This window comes from Mesoplodon bidens (genome assembly GCF_964165515.1).
Source record: "Mesoplodon bidens genome assembly, chromosome: 9".
In the NCBI taxonomy this organism is placed as follows: domain Eukaryota; kingdom Metazoa; phylum Chordata; class Mammalia; order Artiodactyla; family Ziphiidae; genus Mesoplodon; species Mesoplodon bidens.
In genome coordinates, this window is record NC_138166.1 from 105,496,919 (window position 1) to 105,517,872 (window position 20,954).

The 20,954-nt window shown below is 58.1% G+C and overlaps 1 protein-coding gene across 1 annotated transcript; it reads right to left on the reverse strand.

Moving 5' to 3' along the window:
* Positions 1–12,368: 12,368 nt before the first annotated feature.
* Positions 12,369–17,106, reverse strand: MNX1 (motor neuron and pancreas homeobox 1; the record flags this gene model as incomplete). Its single annotated transcript, XM_081244364.1, has 3 exons — positions 12,369–12,731; positions 13,349–13,509; positions 16,407–17,106. The coding sequence occupies 3 exons, from the start codon at positions 17,104–17,106 to the stop codon at positions 12,369–12,371; spliced, it is 1,224 nt and encodes a 407-aa protein (XP_081100490.1).
* Positions 17,107–20,954: the final 3,848 nt, after the last annotated feature.

Consider the following 20,954-nt stretch of genomic DNA (forward strand, 5'->3'; position numbering starts at 1 on the left):
CCGAATTAGTATCTACTTTATAATTCTTAAACGCTGATGGGTAATCCAGGACATTTTTACTGTCTCTGGGGAAATTATCCTAAATGAGAGTAGAACCAAGCTTGCAAAAAAGTACAAGGTGAAACCAAGGCGCTGAAGGCCAGCCCAGCTCCCAACATCCCGGAGTCCAGCGCTTGTACAAGGGTGCCCGGCACCTACACACCTTAAAACTGAGGGCTAAGATTATTTCTATTACTGTCATTACTTCATTTTGCCCAGGCTTGGCCAAAGCTCCGATTTCCTACAAAGAGCCAACTCTGAACAGATGTGCCCAAGGGCATAATTACCAGACGAGATGCAAAAACAATGCCTTACAAACACAGATTCCCCGTCAGTATTTATCCAGGGCTTCCTGTGTGCGGAGAAGCAAGGTCACATGCCCACGGCATAAAGCACACGTAGGTAACTCATCGAAAATACAATGTAATTATCTGAGATTTATTTTATCCTTGCCCTCAGAGTTCTGACTGGTGGAGGAAGTACTTTTCAATCTGGTCCCAAGCTAGCCGGCCAGACCCACAGAGTGGTCATTAGCACCCTTAACGCGTTTTGACTTAAATGGCGATGAGATTGTTTTAAACCTCTCTGTTTTCTAAATCAGATTTAATAGGGCAGCCAGCGTCTGCTTTACTACTTTAGCTACTCTGGGGCTAACTGATACATCAGCCACAGAGGCCATGGCGTCCTGGCCTGGTGCCCGACAGCAGGGCCCGGGCCTGCCCTGGGAAAGTGGCTCTGCCGTCCCCACCACGAACATCCCCCCAGAGCCGTGAATACAGAGAAGCTGAAAATACAAGGTGGCCTTTGGGGCTGGGCTTGCTGTTTTGTCCCACGTGCCCTTGGTCCGTCCACGCAGCGCAGTACAGGGCTGGAGTGAGGCCTGCACTCCCTGGACTCGTGAGTGGCCTGGCTGTGCCATCGGGGACCGGCGCGGGGATGGGTGCTTTGTCGAGTGTCCCTGTCCAGTCACCTCTCCTCTGGGCCTTGTCCTCCCTGCATGGAGACTTGGCCACTCGGGCCTGGAAGAAGCCGGGTTTCAGGCCGGTGCAGACCTGCACTTTCCAGCCGCCTCCCCGTTGAGCTCCTGGCCCGGCTCCTGTGAAGCGAGTGGGAGCGGAAACAACCCGCACGAGAGTCAGTAGTGATCTGACCACTTTCCCCTGCAAGGTCAGCCCGGCCTGCAGGGGCCTGAGCCACTGACTTGTACCCTGACAGCAGAGGCCAAGTGGGCCTGTCAAGATCCCAGAGGGTCTCTGCTCCCTGCCCACCCTCCTGCCACCCCGATCTCCAGGCCTGGGGGGCCCTCGGGGGAGCAACTTTTCCAGCGGCCCAATGGGGCCACCAGCAGGGAGACCCCGAGCGCGTCCCGGGTTGGGAAACCATGCGACCGAGGGCTCCCTACCTGCTCGGTGGGATAATAAAGCACTTTGTTACCTGTGAGTGAGAGGCCTGATAAAAGCAAAATATTATCACCCCCGCTGTGATTAGGAGGCATCTGGGCACCGGAGACTCGGTAACATTTATGAGTAAATATAATTTATTTCTGTTCTCTGATTATGAAGGTCACGGTGGTTTAACCCTGCTGGGACGGCCTCCGACACATTATCTGCTCAAACAGAACTGGGAAAGAAAACACCGGCAGTCATTAAAAGCGAATTACTTTGTTTTATGAAGATAGGAGAGAGAAGGCCTCACGCTATGGGGGCACTGGGGCGCGTCCATGGCCCTGAGGAGACCCCCAGCCCACCCTAGGAGGGGCTGCCGGCAGGAGGATCCCAGAGCCGCCGCCAGGGACTCAGGAGGGTCACGAGCACCCCTGGTTTTTTCAAGCAATTTTGAAAAGCTGCCAAGAGTGCAGTGTGTGACGATTCAGGTGTTTCCTTTACCTGTGAAAGTCGGTAAAGGAAATAGGTCAAGGTAGCCGGAAGGATTTCTGAATTTCTGGTTTTAAATTTAGCAGAGGACTTTTTTTTAAAAATTTTTTTATTGGAGTAGATTTACAATACCGTGTAAGTTTTATGCGTACAGCACAGCGATTCAGTTATACATATGCAGAGATTCAGATTCTTTTCCCTTACAGGTTATTACATAATACTGAGTATAGTTCCTCGTGCTGTACAGTAGAGAACTTACATTTTTTGGTGCACTGGTTTTACGTTTCAGAGTGAGATGTTTGGCCTCTGACTCCTACCACGCGGCTCTGTTGGCTCCCTCGCCCTCAGGCTCCTGCTGGGGGGAGGGGTGTCCTAGTCAGCAGCATGCACTTGAGTCACATCTAGAGATGCTGGCGCCTGGGAGGGGCAGCCTGGGGCGTCGGGGGAGAGATGGCGAAGGTGGCAATGCTGGGGCAGGTCCCTGGAGCGTGTGTGTCCCACGGGCAGCCTCGGCCGCAGGGGAGCTGGGCCAGGAGGATAGAGGAAGCACTGAGTGTGACCCAGAGCCTTTGGTTCAAATGCCTAGGAGGAGAGCGGTACCTTTGCTGAAGTGGGAAAAACCAGCTTAATTTACTGGAGCCCTTTGATGTGCTCGTCTCTATACTGGATACAGTGGGAAATGCACAAAAGGACCAAAACATACTTAGAACAGGCAAATTCACAGAGCTGGAAAGTAGAGGTTCCCCAGGGGAGGCGGAAGGGGGTAAGTGTTTAATGGGGACAGAGGTGATGAAACAGTTGGGGAATAGATACAGGTGTTGGTACACAATGCTGTATGCATTTGGTGCGACTGAATTGTACACTTACAAATGGTTAAAGTGATAACTGTTATGTGTTTTTTGCTACACATACACACACACACGCACACACACAAAGAACCAAAACAAATACCCAGGGCAGTTAGCTGTCCTCCAGTCATACCCCATCCTCCCTCGGAATAGAACCCCAATTTTTAGTGAGGCCTGTGGACAAATGGAAATAAAGACTCACTTTCCGACCTCCGGCGAAGCTTAGCATGGCCATGTTAAGACTTCTCACCCGGGAGTTCCCTGGTGGCCCAGTGGCTAGGACTCAACACTCTCACTGCCAGGGCCCAGGTTCAACCCCTGGTCGGGGAACTGAGATCCCACAAGCCATGCAGCTCAGCCAAATTAACAAAAGAGAGAGAGAGACTTCTCGCTAGTGGGATGTGAGCGAAGGGGCCACACCTGAACCCCTGGAGAGGACACACACGCACCTGCCCTTGGTCGTGTTGGTCGGGATGTGGAGCCCGAGCCCTACCTTGAACCACAGAGGAAAAGCCACGAGATAAAGGGCCGTGGCCACTGGGGGTCACAGGGCCACCAGACCAGCCCCTGGCAGCCCGGGTTTACAGGAGAGGAAATGAGTTTCTGTCCGTGAAAGCCACTGTTCCTTTGGTTCTCCTGCGGCGTGTGGCCGGCCGGGTCCTAACTGATACAATAGCCTACACAGCCCTTGCACTGAAGCAGCTAACAGGCCAGCGGGCGCAGCCCACGGCGGTGAGAATTAAGACCCCACGGTTACCAACAGGTACGGCGGTCTGTGGACATCTCCAGGGCGCTGCTCACTCCTGGGTACCCTCCTGGGCATCTTGCCTCCAACATGCTCCAGCTTGAGGCCCACGGCACGGGGAGCATGGTCTGCCGTTCTCTGCTTCTGCCCAGAGCCTGGTACTATGTCAGGCACAGCAGCGTTACTCAGTTAAGTATCACTTAGATCAGGCAGGTGTGGGTCCAGGTAGCAGGTGGTGGCGGGAGCTCGCGGAGCTATTTGTGCGGCCGTGGTTTGGATGGTTGAGCTGCGTGCGTAGCACATACTGGATCAGCTGGATTTTCCTGTGTAAGCAGCCCCCCAGACGCAGTGACCTGTGACAACAGCCGTCAGCTCATCTTTCTGTGGGCTGGCGATTCCGGTGGGACTCTGGGACTCTCTCTTGTGGCTGCGGTCAACCTGCGTGTCGCCCGCATCTACCCAGCTCGCCCGTGCCTCTCCAGTGCAGCAGGCGGAAGGGCCTTTTTCAAGGGTCCAGGCGCACCCCACTTGCAAACGCCTCATGGCTCAAAAGGAGGCTGGGCTCCAGGGCTCCAGGCTGGCCAGAGAGGCAGGTTCATGGGAAGCTGTCGGCTTGCGCGCTCTCTCTCCTTCTCTGTGTCTGTCTCTGTCTCTCTGCCTCTCTCTCCGTTCTGCAGGAGTCCCCAAGAGAAGTGATCATGCCGGTGTGGACAAAGGGTGGCCCTGGGTCCACGTGCCGGCCAACAGGCAAGCCCAGGAGGGCAGCGAGTGGAGAATGGGGACACCACGGGCGAGAAGGCACCGGGCTCTGTGTGGGAGGGGCTGATGTGGCGGAACCTCCTCTGGGGCGGCCCTCAGCCCTTCCCTCCTGCTCTGTGTGCTTCTCGACAGCCACCCTGCGAAACAGGGGCTGCCGTTCCCCACTTGGCAGAGGACCGTGGGGCACAGAGAGGTCAAGTCACTTGCCCCACGCCTCCCAGTCAGTAAGTGCCAGGATCTCACCCACGCACTCTCGCCCTGGCTCTTATTCCTGGGTTCCTGTGAGTCCCCAGGAGTCTTTACGAAGCCTTCCTCCCACCCTCACACCTCTATCCACCACATCTTTTCCCCAGATTAGCCTGGAACTTCAACTTCGAGGACCCTCCCTGGAGCGCGTGGACCCGGGGTGCCCCCTGTGCCTTGTGGATGTAGAGACGAAGAGCTGCGAGGACCTTGGTGTGTTGAACTGTTCCCTGAGTTTGTATGTGGAGCCTGGCACACGTTCCGCTGCCTAAGCCTCATCTCTCCCTGGGAGACCGGGACTGACCCAGTCCCCCTTTTACAGACGGGGACACGGGCACAGGGTCAAGGAATTTGCCCTGGCCACACACTATGTGAGGCGGGATGCCAGCCCAGGCTCTGGGGTCCCTGCCCTTCTCCACAGCCCTCTGCTCTGGGCACAGACCACTGGGGGGGGGGGATGTGACAGGCCTGGGAGGAGGGACGGGACTCAGGAAATGAGGGGGACGTGAGTCCAGTGGGAAGCACGGCCTGTGCAGGTGTGTGGAGACGGGACGCCCTGTGTGTGAAGGGAAGGTACCTAAGCCCCAGGCAGGTGCACAGGGCACCTGAAGTGCAGGAGGGCGGCGCAGCCCACTCCCAGCCCTCGTGGACCCGTGAGCTTCTGTGCCCGGGGTCGGATTCTCTGACACTGGACCTTTTATGTGAAAACTTCGGTTTTCTCTTTTGTTTTCCAGAGTGGTCTTAAATGCCTGAATTATGAAAATTAAGAAATCACTGTACACCTAAAACTAATACAATTATGTATTATAATGTACTGACATAATGCTTTATGTCAATTATATCTCAGTGGAAAGAAAGAAAGGAAGGAAGAAAAAATCATACATGTAATCTATTTCTGTCCCCAAATTCCCACTTCCACCATGCACACGTGCATCTCTGTTTTCTGGAATATTTATTCTACCAACAGGTTTAGGAACACTGTGAATCAGGAAGTGAATATTTGATCACTTGGACTCAGGGTAAATATCTTCTACAGTTTTTGTGGTTTTTTTTAATATTTATTTATTTTTATTTTTGGCCGCATCGGGTCTTAGTTGCGACACACGGGATCTTTTGTTGCGGTGCACGGGCGTCTCTCTAGTTGTGGCTCTCGGGCTTAGTTGGCCCGTGGCATGTGGAATCTTAATTCCCTGCCCGGGGATTGAACCCACGTCCCCTGCATTGGCAGACAGATTCTTAACCCCTGAACCACAAGGGAAGTCCCCTCTACAGTTCTTAGAGGTCTCTAATTCTTGTCCTCCAACCCCTTTAAAGGCAGGCAGCTACAACCTGATTTCTCACATTCCCATCATGCACCAGAAGGTCAGAGTCCTGCATCCCAGGTGATGCTGAGAATGATGGGCCCTCCGGTGAGGACGTGCTCAGGCTGTAGACCTCTTTCCTCCTTCACTCTTACTTTACCTGACACCTAACCTCATGGATTCATGCATGTTTTACACTAGGTAAGGCACATATTTAGTGTCTGTTCGTCTTGTCTTTCTCTTCCCACTACCATGTAACTCCAGGAGGGTGGAGATTTTTGTCTGTTTTATTCACGCATGCATCCTGGTGCTCAGAACGGTGCCCAGCAGAGAGCAGCTATTCTAAAACAGCTGGCTGAATGAATGCATGATGGATGGATTTTCTGAGTTGGCTATTATCTCTTTCATGGGTGAAAAGGCTGCAGTGTCACACAGGTGCCTAATCCGAGGGCACGTGGGTGGGAATCTGATGACATCCCCCCCCACGCACCTGGGAATAAATAATCACCAGGATGGATGCAGCAGGGTGGTGAAAGGTAATAAGCCTGGTTGCAGACCCACGGGGGGAAAGAAACAGACACAACTTACATTCCCTTTACAGATTTATCTATTTAAAAAATCAACGGCAAACTTCACAGAGTTGGTGTCTCTGTTTTAAGAACCTTAGGTGTGCGCGTCTCCTTAGAAGGACCGGCCCCAGAGGGACACCTGGCCTGTCCCCTAGGACGGACAAGGGAAAGCGGGCCATTCTCTCCTCGCAAGCCCCTGAGCCAGGACGACCCTAACTCTTCCTGTTTATCCTTTTACAAGATGCTGTTTCAGCACAGAAGAAAACATGCTTGGAAGCAAGGCTGTTAATGGAAAGGTGACCCCATGCGAAAACCCCCAGCATTTTAGAACCGGATCATCTCGGAGCACGAACCACCGCGAACCGAGCCGCCTTCCCCTCCCGCCCCCGGGATCCCCGTGGGGCATTTCGGGCGCGCCTTCCTGAGGCCCGGGCCGCGAGGCAGGGACGCCCCCGGGCGGCAGCGGCGCGGCGATGGGGCCGCGGCGACCCCTCGGGCTGGCGGGCGGCCCTCCCCCGCGCCCCCGGCCTGACCCCGCGCCCCCGCCCCGCCCCGCCCGCCGGCCGCGATAAGGCGGCGGCCCTTTGTTCCGCCCCCAGCTGGGTAAACCGCGCCGCCTCCCCTCGCCGAGGCCGCCGGCCGGGGGGCACCTTTGTCCCGCCCAGCGCCGCGGACAATGGCCCGAGGAGCCGCACATTGTCCGGCACCTTGTGTACACTCGGGGCGGCCAGGTGCGCGGCCGCGGAATGCAGGGTCGGCGCAGGGCCGGCGGGTGGGGGGAGCGCGGGAGACCCCCTCCCCACGCCCCACGCCGCCGGCCTCCGAACCCCGCCTTCTCAACAGGGTCCCCCCCCCGCCTCAGGGTGCGGGACGGGAGGGGGCCGGGCCGCGAACCCTGGATGGGTGACCCGCCAGCCCGGCACCCGCTCGCCCGGACCGCGGCCCAGACCCGGAGGGCGGGCGCGGGACGTGTGTGCGTGTGCGTGTGTGCGTGTGTGTGTGCGCGCGCGCGCGTGTGTGTGCGTGTGTGTGCTGGGCGCGGCGGCGGGGGGCTGGTTCTCGTTGGCGTCCGGTTTGGGACACACCTGGCACGTCGTAAAGTGATTTACGAAGTGAAAGTGTTAAATGAGGCCACCAGCTGGAGCCCCGGCCCGGCTTTATGAGTTTTATTAGGTGCCTATTATGGAAAATAAACTTTAATCCGACCATAAAAACCAAATCTGAAAAACATATTTGCCTTGTAGTCTGGAACACTGCAGCGTTCTCGGTTGAGTCACTCCTCCAAAGGGATTAGTTTTATTGAGGGAGACACAGGGCACCGCAGGACTTTGATACGGGGTGGGGGGCGCCCACGTCCTGCGGGGACCCCCCCCCGCAGGCCCTTCCCCGCGGCGCCCGCCACCCCGGGAGCGCGGTCCAGGCCTGGGGCCTGGCGGGGGGGTGGGAGCATAGGGGAGGCCGCAGGGGTCAGTTAACCCGCAGACCTGGAGGTGCTCGTAGAGTCAGCCCGGAGCGGGTCGGGCTCCCCACACCGCGAGGGACGGCAGCGGCTGACCCGCAAACTCCGCGCCCGCTCAGGTCCGCGGCGGCCTGGGGGCCAGGTGCTCCCTTCCAAAGCCTTCTCCGGGATTTGGATGTTCTACAGCAAGTCTGCCCTTTCAGTAGGAGGGGGGGAGAGAGGGGGGGAGAGGAGGGAGGGAAGGGGAGAGGGAAGAAGAGGAGGAGGAGGAGGGAGGGAGGAAGGTAAGAAGGTCTGTCCTCGCTTTAGTCACCTTAGCCATTTTAGGTGGCTAGTACAGTAGCGTTAACTGTATACATATTACTGGGCAACAGCTCTCTAAAATTTTTTCATCTTGCAAAACTGAAACTCCCTCCCCATTAAACATCTCCCCTTTTCCCCCTCCTCCCAAGACCCTGGCAACCTCCCTTCTATGTGCTGTCTCTAAGAATCTGACTATCTTAGATGCCACATGTAAGTAGAATTATGCAGTATTTGTCTTTTTGTGACTGGCTTATTTCACTGATCATCATGTCCTCAAGGCTTATCCCTGTTCTAGCAGGTGTCAGAATTTCCTTTTTAAAGGCTGAATACTATTCCACTGCGAATCTGTATCCCATTTTTGGTTATTGTGAATCATGCTGCAATGAGCATGGCTGTGCAAATATCTCTTCCAGATCCTTTTCAGTTCTTTTGGATATACATCCGGAAGTAGGGTCGCTAGGCCATATGGTAATTATGTTTTTGTTGTTGTTATTTGTTTGTTTTGAGGACCCTCCGTACTATTTTCCATAGTGGCTGCACTATTTTCCATTCCTACCAACAGTGCACAAGGGTTCCAATTTCACCACATCCTCGCCCACACTTGTCTTCTGTTTTGTTTTTGTTTTCATAGCAGCTACCCTGACAGGCGGGAGGTGCCAGCTCATTGTGGTTGTGATTTGTATCTGCCTAATGGTTAGTGATACTAAGCATCTTTTCATGTGCTTGTGGACCATTTGTACGGCTCCTGCAGAGAAATGTCTATTCCATTCCTTTGCCTATTTTTAACTGGATGGCTTTTTGTTGTTGTTGAATTGTAGTTCTTTATATATTTTGGATATTAATCCCTTATCAGATATTTGAGTTGCAAATACTTTCTCCCTTCCCAGATAGCCTTTCATTGTGTTGATTGTTCCCTTTGCTGCGCAGGAGTTTTAAATGTTGACATAATCCCATTTGCCTGTTTTTGCTTTTGCTGTCATAGAAAAGTCTTTCCCGCGGATCTTTCCAAGCTGACTTCCGCCTGGATACAGGGTGCAGGAAGGCCAACCGCGAAAGGAACAGGCCCATTTCGTCTACGTTCTAGGCGTTTCTGCACTCTTCAGACTCCAAGCCTTAAGGCATCTGGTCAGGGCCCTCGGACCCTGGGCCAGAGCTCTGCGAGGGCTGGACAGGTGATCCCTGGACTGTGGCCTGGAGGGCACCGATAGATTGGTCTCTTCCTCACACGAAGGTCTTTAACCACATTTTCTTCGCACACGCTGGAGACCCTGGCACACGACGAGGTACCCTTTCTGAGAACGGAGGACTCCCCCATTAAGGTGAAGAGAACCCGCGCCGAGGGTGGCGCCGGGGTGGGCAGGGGGTCGGGCGGGGTTCCCAGAGGGTCGGGTCCGCTTTGGGCGCGGCCCTCGCTTTGGGGTCGCCGTGTCCCGGCGCCGCCGGGTCTGCAGGGCGCCCCCCGCCGGGTGGAGAGCAGGGAGACCGCCGGGCACTGGGGCTTCACCGCCGGAGGCCCGCGCCGCTGCCCGAGGGCCAAGCTTGGGCTGGTCTGGAAACAGTGCTTCGTCCCCCTCAGGGCTGGGCTGCGTGGGCCTGGCTCCGGGTCCTGGGAACCCGGTCCTCGTGGCGGCAGGGCTCCCTCCCCGCCGCGCGGGGGCCGCGGGTGGGCGGGCGGGGCGGGGCTGGCGGCCGCTCATTATGCGGAATGAATTGTTCGCTGTGCCCGGAGTGGGTGAGGATGAGCCGGTGATTATATTTAAATTTGCTATAATTGATTTGGGGAAGAGCTACTGTGACAAGAACGAATTGATCATTAAATTTATTAGCGAGATAAATTCCGTCGCGCTTAAGCGGCTGGCTGGAGACGCTGGGGCCGCGGGCGAGTCCCGCCTTCCCGTCCGCCAAGTCCCCGCGCCAAACCTGGGCTCGCTCTGCTGGAGGACGGGGGCGGGGGTCACAATCATTCTATCTTCCTTTAATGCGCCTCTGCCCCTTGTCGCCGAGGGAGCGAACGATTCCCTGGTTCAGGAGGGTCTGCACCTTGGGGTGGAGGGACGGACCCTCCGCCGAGGCCGGCGGCGCCCCAGCTTCCAGGTCGGATGCTACACCCCCTCCCCGGCCGCCGCCGGTCCCCGGGGGGCCCAGTGTTGAGGTAGGGGCGCTGACGCTGGGCCAGCTGAGCAGGGGGGCGGCGGGGAATAACCCCCAGATGTGGAGCCAGCCGGGGCAGAGATTGCTTCAGGCTGAACTTCCCCAATGTGGTAGAAATTAAAACGAGATACACACGGATTGCAGATCTTTTTCAACCCCCAAAGGCATCTGTCTTTCTCCTCTCCCCCTCCCCATCCCCTCTCTCTAATTTTCCCACCCCTTTCCTCGGGCTCTCGGGCTTTCCCACCAGTTGCAAACCAGGTCCGCGTCCCCCCAAAGCACCTTTGGACCCGGAGGCGGCCAGGCCCGCGCCCTGCCGCCCGCGCCCGACAGCTGCTCCTGCCCGGGCTCCCAGCAGCGCCGCGCCCCCGGGCTTGGCTGAGGTTGGATTTTATGGAAGGAGCCCGGGGTGATAATGAGCTGCCAGAGAGGATATTAATCTCACCCCGGCCCTGAAGTCGAGGAGTGGCCCCGCTCGCCTGCGCGGTAATCACCCAAATGAAACTCCAGGCCCTTCTGAACTCATTTATCAGCTGGGAGGAGGGGGAGACGAGGGGGCGAGAGAAGGGGGGAGGGGGAGAGAAGGGGGAGGGGAGAGAAGGGGGAGGGGAGGGGGCGCACCCCGGCCCAGTTGCTGGTGAGAAAATGAAAAACAGAAGGAAGGAGGAAGGCACGAGGGAAGGAGGAAGAAGCAGTGTCCCTGGCTCACCTATTTCCTCCGGGCCCAGGAGAGGCCCGCGCGTAAGCGGTGGGGGAAGGGGAGCCGCGCGGAGGGCGAGCCCGGCATGCGTGCAGCACAGGGCGAAGGCCCGGCTCGGCCCGGGTGACGGATGGCACGCGCTGTCCAGCTTTATTAACCCACAGCCATCGCGGCCTGGCTGGAGCGCTCCTGTCGCCCAGTGCTGTCCTCGCAGACGTTTGCCCAGATCCAGAAAAACCAGTCCTGGCCGGCCCGAGAAGGTTTTTCGGCAGAGACGCCGGGGTTGATGAGAAAGAGAAGCGCCGCGGTACGCGAGGCAATGCGGAAAAGGCGCGCGAGCAGCGCCCCGGGCCGCACGGACCCCAGAGACCAGTGAAGTCTGGTGGTTTGGAGGTTGTTTTCTGAAACATTCAAATAGTGTGTTTTCGCTTCTGGAGCGCCGGCGAAGCAAGAAGATCCTCAGAGAAAGAGGAAAATAAGTACACGGCGTCCAAAGTTACTCCTTGGAGATCCTCGCATCCGGGACAGATGTGAACCAGCATGCGGACGCGCGCTGACACCTGGCCTCGGGTATTTTTACCGACACTTCGTACCTGCGACTCCCCAGCAGCCGGAATCAAGTTCCTCACCGGCCTCGGGGGCCCAGAGAGGTGGCGGTCCTGACACCCATTCGCGATTCTGATTTTCACCTTCTGCTGTCAGTTGAGGAATACAGCCCATCATTTCAACGACAAAAATAGTAAACCCCACTTTCACAACTCCCCTCAAAAGATTTGCACTCTCATCCAGTAAAAAAAAACAATTTATTTTACATTCCATCGTGGGCGATGGGAGAAGCTAAATGATAATTTAGCATGCGTAAGTAGACATTTCTTTATATATATATTTATAAATACAATATACAAAAATAAAGACAATACAGTTTTGGGGTTTCCAGCAGTTTGAACGCTCATGGCATAAATCCCTCCCCCCTCCCCCCAAGATACATCAGCACAAAACATTTTTCCTTTTTTCAGCACTCAGAAGAACGGCGTGTCCAGAGGTTTCAAGTCTCGGGGGTGGTTTAACACTGCAGGTTTCCGCCTTCTCCACTCGGCAGGAGGGGAACTGGGAGCCTCCCCCGATGAACGCTCAGTCCTTCTCAGAAACACCACCCCCCAGCGCAAACCAAATTAAACGAAAAAGAACCAGAGTTCAAGTTTGAACCTGCCGGGCCTCCCTCTTTCCGTCCCTTGAAGAGCAGACGGCTGCTGGGGCCCACAAGGGCAGCCCCCAGGGCCGGGCCGCCTCCGCTCGCGGGCCTGGGGGGCGGACCTGGGGGCCATGGGAGGGGTCCCAGCATCCAGGCCGTACCGCCACCCGCCGGCTGCGGGGCCCCTACTGGGGCGGGGGCTGGTGGCCGGGCCCGCCGGACCGCGGGGCAGGCGAGTCGGCCCCGGAGGAGCAGTCAGAGGAGGCGGCGTGCGTGCTAGCGCCGTTGCTGTAGGGGAAATGGTCCTCGTCGTCGTCCTCCTCCTCCTCCTCGGGGTCACTGTCCCTCAAGTCCCGCAGGCGGCGTCCGCTGCCCTTGTCCCCGGGCGCCGGCGGCCCCAGCAGCTCCTCGTCCCCCTGGTCCCCGGCGCCGCCGCCTTTGCCCGCGCCCGCGCCGCCCTTCTGCTTCTCGGCCTCCTGCGCTGCCTGCTCTTTGGCCTTTTTGCTGCGCTTCCACTTCATCCGCCGGTTCTGGAACCAGATCTTCACCTGCGGGCACAAGCGGCGTGAGAAACCCGCCACCTCCATCCCCGCCGAGTCCCCGGGCTCCTGCACCTGCACCCGTCGTGCGCGCGCCTCCATCACCAGGCCCGGGCGTGGGGCTCCCATTAGAGGACTCGGAAGCTCCAGGGGGATGGCGCTTCCCACCCTGCGCATCAGCAAAACCCAAAGACCGGCTGGGGGCTCTGAGGAAGCTCAAACGAAGACCCCTACCTCCCACCCCCAGCACCGCGGTCTTCCACCCGCACGCACGGTGTGTGTGCGAGGGGCCGGGGCTGCTGGGGTACCTGTCTGTAAATCTCAAGATGTCCCCTCCTCTCCTTCTGGAGTGGAATCTCTCTCATGTGGCCTGGGGACCACCTGCTTCAGAATGGGGGGTGGTGGTGCAAATTTCCTGGGCCCAACAGAACCAGCTGAATCAGACCTCTGCGTGCCAGTATAGGAACCCTGGGGGCAGATGGGAACTCTGGCTGGGATGTTAATCCACACCCTAAAGGTCAAATGGGCACAGCTCCAGGTGCCCAGGAAGGCCGAGGATCAAGAGAGCAGAAGCGACAGTGTCCCTGGGAGGCCAGGCCGCGTTGAGGGCGGGGGCAGCAGCGCACCTGGGTCTCGGTGAGCATCAGGGACGTGGCCACCTCGAAGCGTTTGGGCCGCGACAGGTACTTGTTGAGCTTGAACTGGTGCTCCAGCTCGAGCAGCTGCTGGCTGGTGAAGGCGGTGCGTGGCCGGCGGCACTTCCCCAGGAGGTTGGACTGCGCCTGGGCTGGGGTGGGAGAGGCTGGTGAGCCCACATCAGTCCACTGCCCGCTGCTGCCCAGCGCCAGCAACACTCCTCACGCCAGGCTGCCCGCTGCTCGCCGGCCCTGCAGAGTCGCTGCTGTTTCTTTAGTGTCAGCGCCCCCTCCCCAAGGAAGCCCTGGAGCCCAGGACCCCTCGGCCAGGTGGGCCCAGATGGTTTGGGTTTAGAGGGACCAAGTCTTTTCATCCCAGGCGGGGCCCGGGTGTCCTGATTAAAGAGAGCCTATCACCCAGGCACGTCCTCTCCACCTGGGTGGGCATTGGTAGAAAGCAGGGGGACAGAAAGGCAAGTAGCAGAGGCCCAGGGGCCCCCTCCTCCCCGCTCCTCCCGGCACCTTCCCCAACTCAGGCCCAATCCACACAGGCCACCGGAGCCACTTCCTACTTCTTCCTGCCCAGCGAAGAACTGGTGCAGGATTCCCACCGCCACCTCCTCACGTACAAAAGGAATAGAAGGAGAAAAGGGAAAAGGGAAGGAAGGAAGGAAGAAAGAAAAGGACCAAATTCTGGTCCTAAATATGTGTATTCATCAGAGACTCTCCCCCATGTAAAATGTTTTCTTGACAACGCCTGCCCAGGGTCCAGAGGGGCAGAGCCTTGGGAGATTGGAAGCCTTTCAGGACAATTCTCATTACGCAAATTAAAGGCCTAGGCACAGGGGGATCCGGCTTTCTACGTGTTCAAGGAGGTCTCTTGGCTTTATTTACATAATTTCACACGGTTACATCACAGAGAATTTTATGACCTCAAAGCGAGACTTCCCTTGATTTCCCAGGAGCCTGACAAGTGTTAGACAATAAAAGAAAGGAAAAGAAAGAAAAGAGGCCAGCCCCGGGCAGGACAAGCTCAGGCTCCCATGGGATGGGCAATTTGCTTTATGGGAAGGCCCACGCCCCCCGCTTTAGTTAAACAAGGCCCCGAATTCCCAACTTGACAATACATTAGAACTTTAATTAAAACACTGGCTCTGAAGGGACCATTTGGGAAATGCCATCTGATGGCTGAGACACCAATTAAAGGAAACCAAACAGGTTTCCAGCGACCAGAGGAGGGACTCCCAGAGCCCATTCTGCCATGGTCACCTGTTTGTTATTGCCCTTTAGGATTCGGTGTTCAGATTCTTTTTCTGAACTTAAAGCTGGCTGGGTTTTAATTAGCTAACTCTGGGTCGAGATTAGGAATAAGAGATGGACTAAGTGTGTTGGCAAAGGGATGTGGCTTTAGTCAATTTTCTGGGCAATCCTGGGCTCCACGCAGGCCGGGGAAAACAGCCGGGTAGCCAGGGAACCCAGCGCCCAGGGGAGGCCTGTGTGGAGATCACCGCTGCCTGCTCCCCCCCATCGGTGGGAGACTAAGCCTGCCAGGCTCTGGGAGATGCAGGTCACAATGAAAGATGCGTGGGGTGGCATTCCATCAGAAGGGGTTTGCTGGGCTCTGAGGCCAGGCCTGGAAGGGTGCCTTGGGTTTGGCTGACCCCAGATCAGGAGCTCAGATATGCCTGAAGCCACAGAAGTGAGAGCAAGCTTGCCCTCTTTGCCTGGGGTCGGGAGGGGTGACTCCAACGGAAGGGATGGGTGGCCATTAGGGCCTTCTGGGAGGTGAGCCGGGAACAGCCTGGGGTGGCCACGGGCCAACAGCGCACATGCTGGGATTTTCTCACCCGGCTGTGACTTCTCCAGCCTTCTGGGATCCTAGCTTTTCTCTGTTTAGTCACGACCATAGCTTCTAGCAGAGGAATCTGAATTCTGGCAAATGTTTATTTCTGTTTTCCTTTTTGCTTTTTTTCCCTTCCCATGCCTGCATCAGTCTAAACAAATCCATTCAGACGGAAACAATGGGGTCTCTTTGTTTGGGTGTTTGGCGGCTGAAATCGTTAAGCCTCAAGCATCTTCCTCTGAGCGGAGCCCGGGTGGAGCGAGCGGACCTGAGATCCAGAATCTCCGGAGCTCCACTCCGGCGCGCCCGCCCGCGCGCGCCAGGAAAGCCGGAGAGAGAGAGGCTCAGGCCTCGGCCAGGTGTCCCGCCTGGGTGGCGAGCACGCCGCCCACAGTTGGGCGGCTCTCGGGTTGGGGATGGCCAGCCCTCCCGCGCTGCGGTCTTGGGGAGGGGTGCGCGTTGTGCTGGGCGCCCTGAATTCGGAGGAGGGCACCTGCTGCTTAGAGCCCCTGAAGGAGGGCGCATCTCTCGGCCTTCCGGAGCGTGCCATCTCTCTGTTCAAGTCAGGCCACCCGCCTCCTGGGCATCGCACCCCGGACCCAGCGCCCTTCCAGAGGCGGGAAGAGCCCCGCAAAGGGCCAGGAGGTCGCCCGGGGCCCCTGCCTTGCGTCCCTGGGCCTCTTGAAGCTCATTTCTCCTTCGCTAACTCTGGGAGCGCTCCCTCTCCTGGGAGGGACCGGGAGTCTCTCCAGAACCCAGAATGCGGGACCGAAGTCACGTCCATTTCCCTGAGGATAAACCCCTGGTTTCGGTGGCCCCCGATTCCCAGGCACACCTGACTCCAGGGCGCTCCTCGGCTCGCCTTCCCCCACCACTTCCTGCTCCTCTAGCCTGCCGGTTAATCATTAGGTTTTAGTCTCACACCTCCAGCTGCCCCTTCCCATTAAGAGAGGAAGCGAAGCAAAGTCCGCGCGTGGGCATTTTAATCATTCGCTGACAATCTCACATCGCGCAGCCCGCGCGAGTCCTCGCAGGCCCCGGGCGGAGCCGAGGCGGCCTCGCGGCGCTGCCACAGCTCGCTCGGAGCAGAGAACCAGCGGAAGAAGGTGCCAGGTGGAGGAGGATGCACGGGAGAACCTTCTGCCAACACTCCCCCTCCCCCGTTTCCTCCTCCCTCCGCAGGCTCGGGGGCTGCGCGGTACTCACAGTTAAAGTCCGGCATCTTGGGCAGGATCATGCCCGCGGTGGACGCCCGCAGCCACTGGTCCAACTGAAAGGTGCCGGCGCCCAGCTTGATGGGGTCGGCGGGGTGCGCGGGGTGCGCGCCCTGCACCTGCGGGTACGAGTAGGAGAGTGCCGGGTGCTGCCCGGCCAGCGCGGCCGCCGCCGCCGCCGCCGAGTAGCCGTAGACCGGGTGGCCGTAGAGCGCCGCCTGCGCCGGGAGGCCCGCGCCGCCCTGCGCGCCCCCCGGGTGCAGCCCCAGCGCCAGACCCCCCGCGGCAGCGGCGGCGGCTGCGGCGGCCGCAGCGGCGGCGGCGGCGCCGGGGTGCGCGTGGTGGTGGGGCCCCCCGGGCCCGCCTCCGCCTCCGCCCGCCCCGCCGCCCGCGCCGCCAGCGCCCAGGAAGCCCGGTTTGGGCAGCAGCGCGCAGTGCGCGGCCAGCAGGCGCGGCGGCGACGGGCTCTCGGCGCGCAGGCGGTCGGTGGGCGCCGCGGGCGGCTCCGAGGACGCGGGGCTGCAGCCGCCGCTCGCCCCGCCGCTCGCCCCGCCGCCGCCGCCGCCCCCGGGGCCAGCTGCGGCGGCCGCGAGCGACGTGACCAGGGCCAGCGGCGCGGTCTGCGCCGAGGCCGCTCGCGGAGGGTCCACGGCCAGCAGCGCGTCGATGCGGAAATTTTTGGATTTTTCCATCGGCTCGTTAGGGGTTGGCGATCAGCGCGGGGAGGTGCGTGACGCGGCCGCGTGCCGGCCCGCGGAGTCTTTGCGTGGCGGCGGCCAGCCCCGGGGCTCGGTATTGTTATGATTATTTGCCAGTAATCAAAGTCGCCGCCGGAAACTCAGCCGAGGGTGACCATGGTCCGGGCGCCTCCTCCGTGCGGGCCCCGCCCCGGGCCGCGTCCACTCGCTCTCGCACAAACTCCCACGCGAGTGCGCGGCGCGCCGGGGCCGAGAGCCCGGCTCAGCGCTGCAGCCCGCAGGCGACCGCGCCGAGGCCGCTGGCGCCGCGCTGGGGACCCGCGCCCCTCCGCGCACTTGAAGCGCAGCGCGGCCGCCGATTGGCGCGCTCGGCGGGGGCTTGGGGAGGGGCTCCGGCCCCGCCATTGGCCGAGGGGCGCACCTGTCACCGTCCCGGTCGCCCGCCGCCCCGCCCCTGCGCCGCGGGGTCCTAAACAGCCCAGGGTGCCGAGCCGCGAAGGCGGGGCGGGGACCGAGACAGGGGTTGGAAGACTCGGAGGCGCAGCCTAGGGTGCCTGCTCGCCCTCCTGCGGCCGCTGAGCTGGCGGCGGGGGCTGGCAACCCCCGGGGTCCGTGTGGGCTCCCCGGCCGGAGTCCAGCTCGCGACACACGCTGTCCGGGTCTGAGTTCGTGTCACCTAGAGCCAGCAGCGTGCGTCCTCTCCCTCCTCCTCGCCGGCGGTTGAGCGTGTCCACTTCTGCAAGGAGAGCCCACGCTGCTTCCAGATCGAGTCGCTCTGCTCAGTGCAGGCAGCTCAGCGAAGACCGTTCTGGTCCCCAAGCCCTGCGCCCGAGGGGTCTGTGTCCCTGTCGCCAGCCCCCTCACCTTTCCGGGGAAGTTCTGTGTGTTGCAGGTGTTGTTTGTGGGGGAGTGAGGCGTACGTGTACCCGAGCGCGAGCTTGCCTTCCACAAGCCCGCGCCTTCAGTCCTCCCGGTCTAGGTGAGAGTTTGGTGCGAGCGGCCTGCAGGACCCAGGTCGGCTTGGAGACGTCGTCCACTCGCCATGGTCCTCGATTACAGAGCTCTTCCTCTGCCGAGGGACACCCGCCCGTGGGCAGGCAGAAGACGGCACCCATCTGGGCCCTGGGAAGCCCAGCCGGGCGGGAGTCAGCCGAGGCCGGTCACTGATCCTGCTAGCCCCAGGCCCCAGGCTGGAAAACGCAGGCTCTCTGCTGCCTGCAGCTCCTGGAAAATTGGAGGAAAGGGCTTCCCTTGTCTGAGCAAGGGAGTGGGATGAGAATCCAGACTTCACCTCCGCCCCATACTCACACTTCAAATATTTACAGTAAAAGCACTTCCAAAGGCTTTTTGAAGCAGAAAGAATGGACGCGCGGGTCAAGGAGCCCAGCGGCCACCAACGCCGGTCTTTGTCAATAGCTCCGTTAGACCTAGTTATCTTCCCCAGACAGATGTGAGAATTCGAGAAGGAGCTCGGGTTCTGGAAGCCTGGCTTCCCGTGCAGGTGAGAGGTGAATAAAGGACAGGAAGGGGGCTGTGGGAGGGGCAGGGCCAGGTACACTTTAACATTAGCAGGTCAGGTTGCCACAAGAGGGATGTTTAAATGTACATACAGGGAACAAGTCATTTCCCTTCAAAAGACTCTTTTCCCCAGGTGAGAGTGGATTGCAGTGATTCTGTGGGTAAGCAGTGTTTCTTTTTCATTGTAACAGTGTAGTTCCGAGACTCACAGGACTACTTGGAAGATTAGGAGGACAGCAGTGGAGAAGTGACGGCAAATGGAATAAAAGTTATATAGCTTTGCAAAAACCAATATTAACTTGTAAATAGAAATAACAGCACTTCCATGGTGTTTGTCTTGTCTCTCATATCTCTTGTCTTTCTTATGTCTTTGTGGTGGTAAAAATGCAGTCCTTCTGTCTCTGAGGGGAGAGAGGGGTACACTCACATCTCTTGAACACCTACTATGTGCCATGAGCTTTCTAGAATTATCTTCCTTAATCCTCCCTATGACACCAGATGAAATCTCCATTTCACAGAGCACAGATTCAAAGAGGTTGAGACTCTCATCCCCACAAACTGTTAAGCCTCAGAGTTTGGAATGAGGTCAGGTCTGACTGCAGGAGCCTCACCGTTCCCACCTGCTGCCCTCAATGTTTCCGATATCCCCAGCCCTTTCCCCATCCTGTCTGTTCCCTCTGCGGAAGGAGGGTTTTACAAAGAGACCTGAGCTTAACCACCTGTTCTGGGGCAGGAGACCTTCACCCTTCGAGAAAGGGTAACAGTGTCTTTGTTGCCACTCTATCTCTCCAAGAGAGAGCAAGCAAACGTGGCCCCCTCCTCTGATGGGGGTAAGCTCGAAGGCTGCCTGCCCCTCCCGTGTCTCATCCCCTCCCCCCCCATCTGCTGGTCCTGAAGGCAATGATATAGGAGGTTGGGGTGGGGGAAGGAGTGCAAAGTAGATTTCCCAAGGTGGATCTTGGAGAGCCTGACGCCCCTCCTACCTGAAATAACCACTGCCGGGGCTAGTTTAGTTGGTGATGGGGGTGTGCAGTCTAGACTTCATAAATCACCCCATCTTCCTCAACAAAATTATTCTATTTTTTATAACTCCCAGAGCAATTCACTTTACCATTTTTTTGTTCTACAGTAAGTATGCTCCCAAACTCCTCAAAATCTCCCCCACCCCATGCTTCTACTCTGCCTGGGCCAGCTGAGAACACTTCCTGAACACACGGAATGGACGCCGTCCACAGGTGGGACGCAGCTCAGGCAGGTTCCTCTGATTACCCCCTGAGTCCACACCACCTGAGGGGCCCAGGTGCGGGATCCGAAGTGGACTCAGCCTGCCGCCCTGGGTCCAGGTCCTGGCCACCTCTCTAAATGCAGTGTGACTGCAGATGTAGAAGCTTCTCTGTCTTGATGGATTTCTCTTTCTTTGTCTCGAAAAGTCGGGGTTAGACAAAATGGACCCTGCAGTGCTAAGTGACTTTAAAATGATCAGATTCCCTGTTTATGTTAAGAATTAGGGAATACATATTGGAGGTGCCTGTGAAGTTGTATGGGAAGAGAGAGGGAGAGAGAGAGGAAGAGGTCTCGGAAGTTTGGGGTCTTTGTGTGGTTTATGGTGTGTGAAGCTGAGCACACCAGGGCTCTTCCTGTTTCCAGCATCTGTATTGATCCAGCCCAGCTGGCTTTGAAGCAGGTTTTGGGCAGACAGGAGCAGGGCTTGGTCTTGGGAAGGGCCGCAGCGAGAGATCAAAGGTCTGGTCTGAGGGGTGCTCCCAGCCTCAGTCTCCAGGTGCCCAGGGACAGCATCCAGCCCCAGGACACCGGGGAGAACTCTCCAGCTCCCAAGCAAAGCAGCACTGAGGGCCTGGTGCCCCTTTCATCTAGCTGGCTCCCATCTGGTCCCTTCCCTCCTGGCAATGCATCCCTTTCTCTTTCCATAGGGCCTTTCTTTAGATTCTGAACACTGGCTGCACTACCCTTTCTCCCACTACTTAGAAAGGAGAACTGGTGATTTTTACAAACATTTGCAAAAGAAAAAGCTGTTGTCATCCATGTCTATCCATGTCTGGAATTATGTATATGGAGGTGGGATAAACCCTATATAGTCACATGTTCAGATCATGGGAGGCAGGATCTTTCTTCATCGGTTACAGATTGCTTCCTTTCACATGAAGTGGGGCAGGCACAACAGAGCGCCCAGCATGAAGGCGACTCTGGACCGCTGGCCCTGGAACACAGGCTGGAAGAGGACTTTCCCTGGTGACCGCTTTGTGCACCCCACCCTCCCAGAGCCTGAGGTTTCCAGAACTGAGACCAGGGCCGGTGCGGGTGAT